Here is a 13353-nt window from a genome sequence, read left to right as displayed (position 1 = left end):
TATATATATATATATATATATATATATATATATATATATATATATATATATATAAAATAGGAATGATAACACAGCCCAACAAAATGAAAAAATTTGGTGCTTCAGAAAGAACGAATTTTAAATATTTTTAATGTTCTGATTTCAAAAATGACTTCTATTTTTGATAGTAACTTTTTTTGGAATCCATTGTATGGTAGGTATAATCAACTTTGTTAGAAAAGATATACACCAAGGCACCTGAAAATCACCAGATGGACTTACAATAAATACAATAGATCATGCTATTGTATACTTAAGACGTCAATCGAATATAATAAACGCCCGCACCAGAAGAGGACCAAATGCGAATTTTGGTCACTACTGAGTCGAAAGTAGAATAAGGGCCAAACTTGTAAAGAGAATCAAACTAGAAAATAGACTAAAACATGAAAACATAAATAAAGATTGGGAAGGGTGCAGAAGCATCATGAAAGAAGCAGCTGAAGAATTACTAGGCATGGAATGTAATCAAAGAAGAACAAGAACGAATGACTGTTGTAACGAAAAATATCAGATTATAACATAAAGAAAAAAGAGAGCATATTTTACTGATGCATCAGAGGCATAGAACCCGACAAACAGAGAATAACACAACCTGTCACTCAAGTTTCACATACAAATTTTGATATTTTATTTCAATTAAAAATTGTAATGTACAAGATTGCAAGAATTTTTCAAATTACATTACGAGTTTAAGAAAACAAACTATATTATTTTTGTTACTATTTTATGTAAAATTAGATAATTACCTTTGGAGTTAGCATGTGGGCTAGACCGGCACTGGCACCTTTAAGCGTAATTCCTCGTATGAAAAATATCGTTAACACTAAGTATGGAAACAGAGATGTGAAGTATACCACCTAAAAATGATTAAATATGAAAAACATAAGTTTATTAATATGAACAAACAAAATTAAAAAGCTAAAAATTCGTTTTATTTGCAGAGCAATTGCTCAAACTAATTCTTTCAAAACAACCGGCATAATCCGTTTAAAAAATTGCGGAAGAATATACGGTTAGGACCACCCAAGATTATACTAATATAGTCAAATTCGAAAACGGTATTTTGCCATGCAATTTTTTTGTGTTTATAAAAAGGCACACCTTCCCAAATCCATTTTATTTTTCCGTTTTGCATCAAGATGAACAACGTTTTACGTGTATCTCAAACACCTTCTAGGGTAAGATCTCTATTTTGGTTTTTTATTTCTGTACCTCCTGTTTTTTTTTGTATATTCTATTTCGCATTTTTTCATCTGACTAGAGTCCCGTTAGGGGTGCAAGTATCCAAATATCCCATTGGAAATTCTAATTTTCTCCTAATTAAGAGGCCAGTTTATCCTGATGGGGAATTTAAGTCTCGCCGTATCTAAGTAGGAAGCCCCCTTTTGTTTCTAACTTTGATGACGAGGCCACCATCCAATTAATTTGATCAACAAACTATTGGAAATATTGTGAGTTCATTCTCCTTATATTTTTGGAAAATTTGAGTGATGTTACTTATAAGTTAAAAAAGTTTATGTAAAAACCAAGAGACTAAATATAGTTACGATAAAAAATTTAATCTTTGAAATATTTTGTTAAAAACGGTGCATATTTCGTTATTTTTTTTTAAGTTAATTAATATTTTTTTACAATCTCTATTTTAAACATGTTTTAAATCAAAATAGACTAACTAAATATTAAATAATTTGTTCTTATTGCCTATCTAAATTTTTTATGTAGACATGACTCTGTCTGTTTTCCAATATGCCTCCAGTACGTTGTCATTCCATCGTTTTCGCGGTCTTTCTACTGATCGTCTTCATATTGGGGAACCGTCTCTTGCCGTCTTTACTACTCTATTTGTGGTCATTCGGCTTATATGGTCATTCCATTGTACTCTTGTATTTTTTTTCCAGTTCTTGATGTTTTTCATCTTGCATCAACGTCGTATATCTGTACTTCTAGCTCTATTCCATAGTGCCGTACCATACATTTTTTCCAAGTATTTTCATCTCTGCTGTTTCTAATATCCCTTTTGTCCTCTTTGTGTCATAAGACATTATTGGTCTGATGACTGATTTGTAAATTCTGCCTTTCTTCTTTTCCGATATTTTTATTTTTCCAAATTGTTTCATTTAGGCAACTTGCGGTTCTCTTTGCTCGATTCACTTGATCTTCCACTTCTGTTTCGAGCTTTTCGTAGCTAGATAATGTAATTCCTAGACATTTAAACTCCATCACGTGTGCTATTATCTGACCTTTCAGCTCCAATTTACATCTTACTAAATTTGCTGTTGTAACCATGCATTTTGTCTTTTTTTGGGGAAATTAAAATTTCTGGCGGTTATATCAAAATTGGTGCAGCATACGTTGTAAATCCTCTTCATTTTGAGAGAGAACAATTGCGTGGCACTTGCCTCATGATAAATATAGCGTGGGTGCGTGATTTTCCCGACCTAAAATCTCGTTGTTCTTCTGCTTGTGTTATAATTTCATTCAGTTTGGATGTTAATGGATGTGTTTAAAAAATTAATTCGTCTGTAATTTTCTGGACCCGACTTGTCTAGAGAGGTATTAGGATGCTTGATCTCCATTCTTGTGGAATTCTGTTTTGTTATTTTATGTTTTGGATTAGTTTTAATAGTTGTTTGGTTAGATCTGGTCCTACGTACTTTAGGAGTCTGTTTGGTATTTTGTCTTCTCCTGGTGATTTTCTATTTTTTAATTTCCTTAATGCTTCCTTTACTTCTTCCTCCTCAATCGGGATCGAAAGTATATTCTACCCATGTTTCGTTCTAAATGTGTTTCGTTTTTATTAGTTTGTTCATCTCTTTTCTTTGTCCTCTGATCATTCTCCATATTTTTTTTTTGTGTTCCATAGAAGTCGTGTTCCATCTGTTTTGAGAAGCTCTGCCAGTGTTCCCTTTTTATTTATCTAACTAAAGTATTCGTTTTATTTCTGATTCGTTCATAGTGGTTATATGCCTGTTATGTTTGTTGTATTATGTATTGTAAAAAGGCTTTCTTCAACACAGTTAATCCATTGCAATGAGACATATATTATGACAATTCTCATGTTTCTTATAATATAAACTTTATTGATATTTAATATATTTTATTTCTTTATTTGATTACTCTATTAGATTAATTACTATTTAAATGGGAATAAGTCACAATTAAAGGTTAAAGTACATTTATTGACGTTTCAAAAATTAAAAAAAAAACAAAATTTGTTTAATTTACTAATGTTTGTATTTTGAGAACGATAACGATTTCCTAAGTGGAAATTAAAACGTCAATAAACGTACTTTAACCTTTAATTGTGGCTTATTCCCATTTAAATAGTAATTACTCTAACATGCCACAAGGAAATAGCTTCAGAACAATATTAAGATATCTATTGGATTACTTTGTGATATTTTCGATATTTTATATTTTAAATATATTTATACATAATGAATTTTACCATTTTTTATTCATATTACACTCGCGATCATAAAATCCGGGTCACCTTGAAAATCACCGATATTTCATTTTTAACGAGCTTTATCGTAAATAATAATAACACAAATACAAACTAATGCATGTTTCTGAGAATTGTTGCGGTTTCCTTTGTAACAAAGAATTCCAATAGTGCCGATTTCGCAGTAAAGTGCACACTTCCCAAAATGAACGGTAACTGTAACTGCCGCTTGTTTTAAATGTCTCGTTTGTACTTCGACTTTCTGTTCAAATGCAACGGACAAACGTTTATTATTGCCACCATTAGTGTTTATTAGTGCCATTATTAGTGTTTATTTTTTGACAAAAATGCCTTTGACTGTTGTTGAAACGGCACAAATTGTTGCACGTGTGGAAGACGGTCACACTCAACGTCAAGTCGCAAGAACTGTTGGCGTAAGCCTTTCTACGGTTCAACAAGTGCTTCAACGCTTTCAGGAGGCAAGTTTGTGAACCAGGCGACCTGGTTCTGGATGAAGAAGAACGACCAAGGCACTAGATGACCGTTTCCTTGTGTTTCAGGCTTTACGAAACCGGACCTCAATTGCGGTTATGCATCAAAATCGTCTAGAGGAAGTACGAAATCGCAATTTTAGTGTTGCAACAGTCAGAAGAAGACTTCGTTCTTCTTGACTATCTTCTCGGGTAATGGCTAGAGGACCGCCACTTCGCCGGGTGTCTCGAGTTGCACGACTAGCTTTTGGTCGACAATACGCGCATTGGGGAATTAACGATTGTAGCAAAGTGTTATACTCAGATGAATCCCTTTTCTGCCTAACTGGATCCGATGGACGTGTAAGAGTTTGGAGGAGAACCGGTGAACGATTTTCACAAGCTTGCATTGCTCTAAGAATGCCATTTGGTGGAGGCTCGGTCATGGCTTGGGGAGGTATATCTTCCGACTTCCACACAGAACTACCCTTTATCGAAAATGGGTCCCTAACTGCACGAAGGTACATTACGGAGATTCCGGAAGAACATGTTATGCCCAACATGGCAGGGCTTGGAGAAAACGAAGTTTTTATGCAGGACAACGTGCGACCGCACGTTGCCAGGATTAGTATGTAATACTTGGACGAAGTTGGAATTACGAGGGTACCCTGGCCAGCTAGGTCTCCGGACCTGAATCCCATCGAACATCTCTGGGACGATTTGAAAAAACGTATTCAAACCCATACACCTCCTCCTAACAACGCACAGGAGCTTAAGGATTTGTTAGTGAGAGAGTGGAATAACATACCACAACATGTAATCCGGAGAAAAATTGAGAGTATGCCCCGTCAAGAGGTTATTAGAGCAAGGGGAGGCAATACACGATATTGGTCATTGAAATTTCACTGATTTTATACCACGTTCTGTATTTTCCATTTTTTTTTGTTTTATCTGTTTATCTGTTTTATCAACAATTTGATTTGTTTTCTGTTTTTTTCAATAAAAACAATAAAAAATCATTTTTTTTCTTTCAAAACAAACATTGATGACAAATAAAAAATACATTAGCCAAAAAAAGGTTATTACTGCACTAGAGGCAAAAATATTTAAGAAACTTGAAATTTTCAAGATGACCCGGATTTTATGATCGCGAGTGTATATATGAATAAAATTGTCACATCATTTTTTTCTCTGTTATGCGACATCCCATTTCTGTTTTTTGGGGGATTCAATTATTTAAAACACAGCCTTTTTTTGAGTTATTGTCTCTCTATTTATTTTTTGTTTTGTATCTATTCTTGTGTTTTTCACCACTATAAACGACCGCGCTTATAATCTATCAGGACTAAGTAACTGTGCTTTCTAGCATATGGTATATCGTTGTTCTAAGTTTATTCCTTAATAGTATAGCTCACATAATATGGTATTAGATAAGTAAATAAAATTTTGTTTTTGGTAAAGTTTACTCCATTTAACATTTTAGTCCATAAAATATCATATACAATACTATCTATTACCTTTCCAGAACTTTGTATTCCTTTCATCATAATAAAGAAAACCACAACCCACGAGAGAAGCAAACATAGTACTATCCACCATTTTGGCAAACCTGGATCTTCAATGTTAGGAGAGGCGTCCAAAGTAACTCTGTACCAAAAATATGCTGTTGCTGAGGACTTATCACATTCTGCATCAACTGTTCCATTGTAAATAGGACATGATTCCCATGGAAGCGGATACTGTAAATAAAATACATCTATTAGTTTATTAATCGTTATGTATAATATATATATATATATATATATATATATATATATATATATATATATATTGTATCAGATAAGAATTTTAAATGAATGTTTTATAGACAATGCTTTTTGTATTAGTTTCCTCTAAGGTAATGGTACGAACCAGACGCTGTTTTTACTGTCATCCTGGTGCCTTTAGTGGCGAACTAATACGCACCCTGATACGCATCGCCCCGCCTTTTACACATTTCTTAATTTTCCATTGGCCGAGAGATCCGAAAATGCCATATAAATATTAAAATACTTTTAAATATGCGCATTCTTCGGATCTTGGCATCAAGGTACTGCGAAGACAGGGACAAGATGTTATTCGCACCAGACGAACCAACAAGGATCAGCCCCATAAGAGGACACAACAACTCAACACTGGACTTATTCGTCACAAAGGACGTCATTATAGAAGATGTTAGAGCCAACTTCGAATGCAGTTCGGATCACAAACCAGTCACTGGAAGGATGACATCAAGAGTCGATCTACCCACCATAGAACCAGCAGAAAGATGGCGATGGAAAGACGCAAATTGGCCCAACTACAGAAGACAACTCAACCAAATCGAGATGAAGAGGGAATTTCATTCAATAGAAGAAGTCGAAAGAAAAATAGAAGAGATAACTAGGAGAATACAACAAGCCATGGAGGACAACATACCGAAATCTATGACGAACAACAAAGGACTGATCATACCTACAGAACTTCAGGACATCATCAAGGACAGAAACAAGACCAGAAGAGCATTCCAGAGGACCAGAAGGCAGGAATACAAGGAATACGGAGACATCCTATCCGAAGAAATAAGAGTAAGACTGAGTAGTCTTACTGAAAACCAGTGGCACAAAAACATCAGGAAAGCTGAAGAAAACGAAGGAAACGTCTGGAAAATGCTAAAAGCCAAGAGAAGAGGAAAACAAAAGATGCCACAAATTGTGGACAACAAGGGAACACATTTTGAAACTCAAGGAAAAGTAGATGCCATAGCAAGGAACATGGCAGCTATACACAGACAAAACCAGGACATGTCGGACCCAAGAACAAGAAGAGAAGTGGACTACGAATACAACAGGATAAAAAGAATAAACGAATTCCAAGTAGAAGAAGAAGACTACTCCAGCCCATATGAAGTTGCAAGGATCATCAGGAAACTAAAAGGAAGCAGAGCACCAGGACCAGAAGGGATTCACAACATCACCCTAAAGGAACTTCCAAAGAAGATCATAGTGCAACTGCACTATATCTTCAAATTTTGCTTGGAAAAAGGACATTTTCCGAGCAACTGGAAACACACCAAGATCATCCCACTTCTAAAACCGAAGAAAGATGGAAGAAGACCAGAAAGCTACAGGCCTATTTCTCTCCTGAAAACCATGGGAAAAATTCTGGAAAAGATCATCTACAAGAGACTGATGAAGCACACAGAAAGAAGAAGAATTATCCAAGAGGACCAATTCGGATTCAGAAAAGGAAGAAACTGCGAACTACAGCTAGCAAGAATCATCAGCGACACCAAAATAAAATTCAACAGAAAACAAAGGACAGGACTAGCCATACTGGACATAGAAAAAGCATATGACACGGTTTGGAAAAAGGCACTAATCTTCAAGATGGACAAAGCTACCACACTACCTCATCAACATCTGTGACACTTATCTGTCCAACAGAACATTCCAAGTATCAGCGGACCAAAAGATGTCAGCAATCCAGGATATTCAGGAAGGAATGCCTTAGGGCAGCATTTTATCGCCAATTTTATATAACATTTTTGTTTCAGACCTACCTACAGATCCAAGAACTTCAACAGCTCTTTATGCAGACGACACAGCAGTGTATGCATCCGGAAAAGACGAAGGAAGAATAATCAGGGATATGGAAAATCACTTGGACAAAATCACGAGATACACCGAAAAATGGAAGATAAAAATCAACGCCCAAAAGACGCAATTCATAGTCTTCAGCCAGAGTTCGAGACCACCACGAAACCAAATCAGAGTAGGAGGTAACAGGATCCAGGAAGAAGATTCAGTCAAGTACCTAGGAGTCCACCTCGACAGAAGACTCAACTTCCGGGTGCATGCACAAAAAAATAAGGTAAAAGCTAATGCAGCTAAAAGACTAATTCTCCCTTTCATTTTTAGGGCCAGTCCACTGTCCAAGGCCAAGAAGATTCAGTTATACCAGGCCTATGTTAGATCGGTGATGCTATATGCTGTACCAGTGTGGAGTTCCATAGCAGAAACACACTGGAGAAGATTAGAAGCCACGGAAACATCATGCTACCGGATCATTGACGGAACATCATGGGAGAACAGAATCACGAATGCAACCATCAGAGAAAGGCTCCAGTACACACCACTGAGGGAGGTGGCCGAGAAAAGGGCCAGGTATTTCTTCCACCAGGCCACAAGAAGACTCCATAAGACCAGGGGCATCCTCGAGAATAACAGGATCCAGAGGATGCATAGATCTACCCATAGACTGATCGACCATCTGATCAGGGTCTAGCCGGATGGTTGCCGGATTACAGCCATGCAGGGAAGTAGGTACGGTGCCTTAAATTAGTACCTACAGAAGAAGACGAGGATAAATCCACACAAAGATGTCCAGGATGCCGAGAGGTCAAATCATCAAGAAGCTGGCGGTGCAAGAGCGGGACCCCGAAGAAAGAAGAAAGAAGGCTAAAATGAATGAGATACTGAATGACATGTAAAATTTTTATTAGGCAATAAACGTTTTTATTTTTATTTTTTATTTTTATTTTTATATCTTGGCATCAGTCGATAGACCACGGCCTTACCTAGAGCACGTATGCTCTAGGAGGTCGCCGGTCGGGGCTCTGCTCCAATTTTGCCACCGCAAACCTTAAGACTCTGTAGGTATTCTTCTTCCTGCTACAAAAAGTTGTTTTATTTCCAACCATGATCCTACTGATAGCTCATATAAGAAAATTCACACCAAGACTTGGTAAAATACCATACATCCAGAAGTTAATATGGATAAATGCTTAGGGGTATTTCATACATTATACCTGAATCCCCTAAGTAGAGCGTACAGCAAAGTGTTTAACACCATAGACACCCTCTTGCTGCGACGACATTACAAATACGGATTTGCCTGTAAACGAAAAAGAAATGTTATTCAAATTATTTTCTATAAATTTAGGGAAAAACCAAGTGGGTACAATACGCTTGATTGCTTCAAAATTACAGTAGATATTTTCGGAAAATAGATAGGAGGAATGAATGTGTATGATTGGTTATGTGAAATGAGCTAAGGAGAATACATCGTCGATGTTAAAATTAAACGAGAAAATTTCGAGCATTGTGTCTTTACAGAACGAGCAGTCCAGTTTGAAAGCAGTGTGTTAAAAAATAAGTACAAGTTGTGTTATTTTAGTAAGTAAAGTTGTTTGCTGTAAGTAAAGAAAAGAAAAATTATAAAAGATTTGCACGAGACACCCACTAGAGGCGAAAAAACTTTTGGGCTGAAAGAGTGCCATTGTTATTTTGAAACGAGTCGGAGATTTGATTTGTGGAGAGAATCTGAACGAGTGCTGTTTTTCGTAACAGTTTTGGAAGGAGGAAGCAGAGAAACACGTGTTGGAGAATTTAAACAGCTTTGTGGGAACACAATCAGGAGAATCAATAGATGTCCGTCGAAAAACATCGCACATTACATTAAAGGTCAGTCAAGTTATTTGTGGCATAAGAGTTGTGTTTGTACCATATATGGTTTGAAACCCATATCAAGTTGGTTATACTTAGTTTGAAAAGTACTTTTGATTTATTATGGCGAATAACTGTACATGTTGGTTTTATCTCTACTTAAATTGTACAAGAACCTTGCCAAGAGATCAGAATGTCTTACTATACCGCGACATTCATACCTTTTTCTTTACCGAGAAACGACGGAAATCTCAGATTCCAGGTTATCCTGCAGTTACTTTCCATACAAAGAAAATTACATAATTATTGGAAAGTGGCTATCCCTAATGTTTTTGCTGCTAATAATTTTGAAGAAGTACTAATTGTTCGTACTTATATTTACAAGTATTTGCAATTTTAACTTATTTATGAACCAGCTAATTTTATATTTCCTAGTTAAACAATTGATATTGAGTCCTCACGTTTACTGTTTAAGTAGTATGAAAAATATATTTTAAATAATGCTTGTAATGCCGTTATTAGTATCCAAGTTGAGTAGAATGTAGGTAAATATAGTTTGAAGAACATTATTGATGTTCATTAAAAGTGCTACTCCCTTTTCCTTATTACTCTAACTACAAGTAACTTTAAGGTGGGTACACATATGCGAGCAGAACTGTTCGCGAACCGTTTGTGAACGCTATATTTGTCTATTTGTACGACGGGACGAACCGCTTGCGAGCTGTTCGTTCGTTGCTCGTCAGGAACCACGGCCTGTCGGTTTTTGAGACGAACACAAAGAATAGTTTCTGCTAAGTGTGCGATGAGATCATTCGGTTAAACAAAATTGCTGAACGAGCGCGGCTTATTCAAAAGTAACGAGAGAAATTAATAACAGATAATGTAAAGAAAATACCGAAATATTTAGAATAACGAAGTAAATTAATTCTCGGTTTGTTATTAGATACTTAGGGTATTGGATAGTATAAATATAAACATATTTTCAACGAACTATTCGCGAACAGCTCACGAGCAGTTCGGCTCGCATATGTGTACGTTGCGTATTGATTCCACTCAGAGTCAGTCACTTTTATATTAAATTACCTATTCCATTAATTTCCATATATAAAGTCACGTGTGCAATCGCTTATAATATAAAGAACGAGAAAATCGATTGTGCAAAGTTCGTTTTTGTAAATTACCGGCGAAGTTTCAAGATCAATCGGAGCGACCCTGCACTTTGTTTCAGGGTTTAATTGAAAAAGTGGTTGCAGTGATCGAGGGAAAAGCTACAGGTTCAGATGAAGTACATAAAAGGATATTTAAATTGTTAAACAAAGAAAACACTCTGTAATTTATTTTACCATTATATTCCATTAATATAAATTCTTTCAACGAGGACCGTTGACATTATTTTTGGAACACTTCGGTGGCTTTTTTCAGGTAGCCAGTAATTAATAATATTTACTATTTTATGACCAAATACCTATGACCTAGGACAAATTCGCAGAAATTTGCCTACGCTGACGACTGGGCCATTGCAGCAAGACATAATAACATGGCAGTTATAGAAACAATACTAACGGATGACCTTGCCATTATGGGAGAATACTTTCGCAAATGGAGGCTACGGCCTAATGCGACGAAAACCGAAGTGTGCTGTTTCCATCTAAATAATACCCAAGCCAACAAAAAACTGTCCGTTCACTTTGAAGACAGACTACTAACTCATAACTCAACGCCAAAATATCTTGGAGTGACTCTTGACAGAACTTTAAGTTTTAAAGAACACCTACAAAGAACGGCAGCAAAACTGAAAACGCGAAATAATATAATCCAAAAGCTATGTGGTACCACATGGGGGTCCTCAGCCTCCGTACTCAGATCATCTGCTATCGGACTTGTATACTCGACAGCTGAATATGCTTCCCCAGTATGGCTCAATAGCAAACACACGAAGATTATTGACACCCAATTAAACCAGACAATGCGAATGATTTCAGGTACAATTAGACCAACACCCAACTATTGGCTTCCGATCCTGAGTCACATTCCACCGCCGAAACTACGAAGAAGTCACTCCCTTCTCAGAGAATATCGAAAAATCCAGTCTAACCATCAACTACCCATCCACCATGATAGGCGTGATATCGAAATGAACAGACTGCGCTCCAGATATCCTGTCATGTTAAGGGCCACCTCCTTACTTCAGGAACATTTCGATCTCACCAACGCTTGGAGAAGACAATGGGAGCGCGACTCACCACAGGAAGCACAGCAAATGGCCTGTATCGATCAGAAACCGCCAGGCTTTGAACTGATCCGGAGTACATGGACAACGCTAAACAGAATAAGAACAAGAAGCGGTAGATATGCTGACAGCTTGCATAAATGGGGAAAAGCCCTTACTCCGGAGTGTGACTGTGGTGCGCAACGACAGACCGTCCGTCACATTGTTGAAGAATGCCCACGAAGGCGGTTCCCTGGAGTTTTTGACGAGTTCCTGAATGCGACCGAAAATGTTTTAGACTATATTAATGCATTAGATGTTCGTTTGTAATACTCCATGTAATGTTTTATATTGCTTTTTAAATATGTGTTCTTATTGTATGCCATACGATAAATAAATACATAAATATGACCAAATAGACGATTTTTAAGTTTTTTGCCGCCTATTTGTATGGTTTTATATTTATCTAGGGGTTGGACTTTTAAATTCTTCTTATTGAGCCGCCTCCCTTTGAAGGTTGGCGATTCAATTGCCTATATTTATACGTGAAATAGCGGCTCCAAAGATTTCAGATATTTTTTTGCCTAGCCATTGACGTTAATCCTTGCGCCAGGAATTATTCTTTCTACCTATTGATCTTTTCTTATGATTTTTTTCTTCGGTGATCACTAGAGGTCATTCGTATCTATTCCCCATTCGTTGATCGTTGACATCATCCCTTTGCTCTTCTGTATTCTGTTTAGAACTCTCGTATTTATTATGAGCCCTGAGGCTCATGGTACGAGTCGACAGAACTACAGGACCATGTCAGCTGTCGCTCTGTGAGTGATCACCGGCTGTGTTCCTTTACATGTGCTGGCAGGTAAAAGGGCCAGGATTCACAGACGTAGGGGGCGAATCATTGGAGAGCCAGAGGTGAGTGAGATAGAGCTGGCCGAGAGATTAGTTTTAATCGGCCAGTGACAGGCAATACGTGATGTGACAGAGTGGACGAAGTCACTCATCCCAAACTTTCGAAACTGGGTGTATTGTGGCATAGGCAGCTGGTTTATTATCTGCCGTAAATTCTCAAAGGCCATGGCTGCTGGAGAAGTTTGAAAGAGAGTGTAATTGCAGAATGTTACATTCCGTGAAAGAAATGGTGGGGAAAATGATGAGGGATGAGTGGTGGTGGACACGGATCCAAGAATTTATCAGGAATCTGCTCTCCAAAAGAACGATACTAGAGGGAACTCGCAACAAAATTCTAAAACGAGTGAGTAGCAGCTCGGTGCACCTAGGAGAGAATAAAAAGCAGACGACGAAAGAGAGATGGCAGCCTCCCTAAATAAGTCTTTGGTGGTTCGCGTGGGTATATTTTCTCGATGAATGTGTGGAAGAAAGAATGGGTATAGGGTGATAACAGGGCATATTTTGCCTTAACCAGCCGTTGCATCTTAATATCTAGAGTGACATAGAAGAGGTTTTTGGTTGGACGCCGACCATCTCGAAGTGGTGACCGGACGAATGTCAAAGGTCTAATTTCCCGGGTATTTTGTCCTGGCACAAACTACTAGTAAAATCGTCCATACTCGAATATATCATAAACTGGGTTTAGACATTAATGATATACAATTTGGGTTTCTTAAACGCGATAAGTTCTTTTTTCACTTAATATACTGGAAAAAATGTGCCTGGACATCAATGATATGTGACGAATTCCACAGAAAATATCCACTTTGT

The 13353-nt window shown here is 37.0% G+C and overlaps 1 protein-coding gene across 1 annotated transcript in view; it reads right to left on the bottom strand.

Annotated features, from left to right (window-relative positions):
- LOC140441185 (sodium- and chloride-dependent transporter XTRP3) overlaps window positions 1-13353 on the bottom strand; it is a 118156-nt gene that overhangs the window by 77999 nt on the left and 26804 nt on the right. Inside the window, exons 4-5 of the mRNA XM_072531746.1 lie at window positions 5475-5696; window positions 789-899 (exon numbers count right to left, since the gene is read on the bottom strand). Of these exons, the coding sequence (XP_072387847.1) occupies window positions 789-899; window positions 5475-5696 (333 nt within the window). The remainder of the gene's footprint in view (window positions 1-788; window positions 900-5474; window positions 5697-13353) is intronic.

The sequence above is a fragment of the Diabrotica undecimpunctata genome, chromosome 5 (assembly GCF_040954645.1).
Source record: "Diabrotica undecimpunctata isolate CICGRU chromosome 5, icDiaUnde3, whole genome shotgun sequence".
In the NCBI taxonomy this organism is placed as follows: domain Eukaryota; kingdom Metazoa; phylum Arthropoda; class Insecta; order Coleoptera; family Chrysomelidae; genus Diabrotica; species Diabrotica undecimpunctata.
The sequence above is the reverse complement of the archived record's forward strand: the minus strand, read 5'-3'. Positions and strand labels throughout refer to the sequence as shown.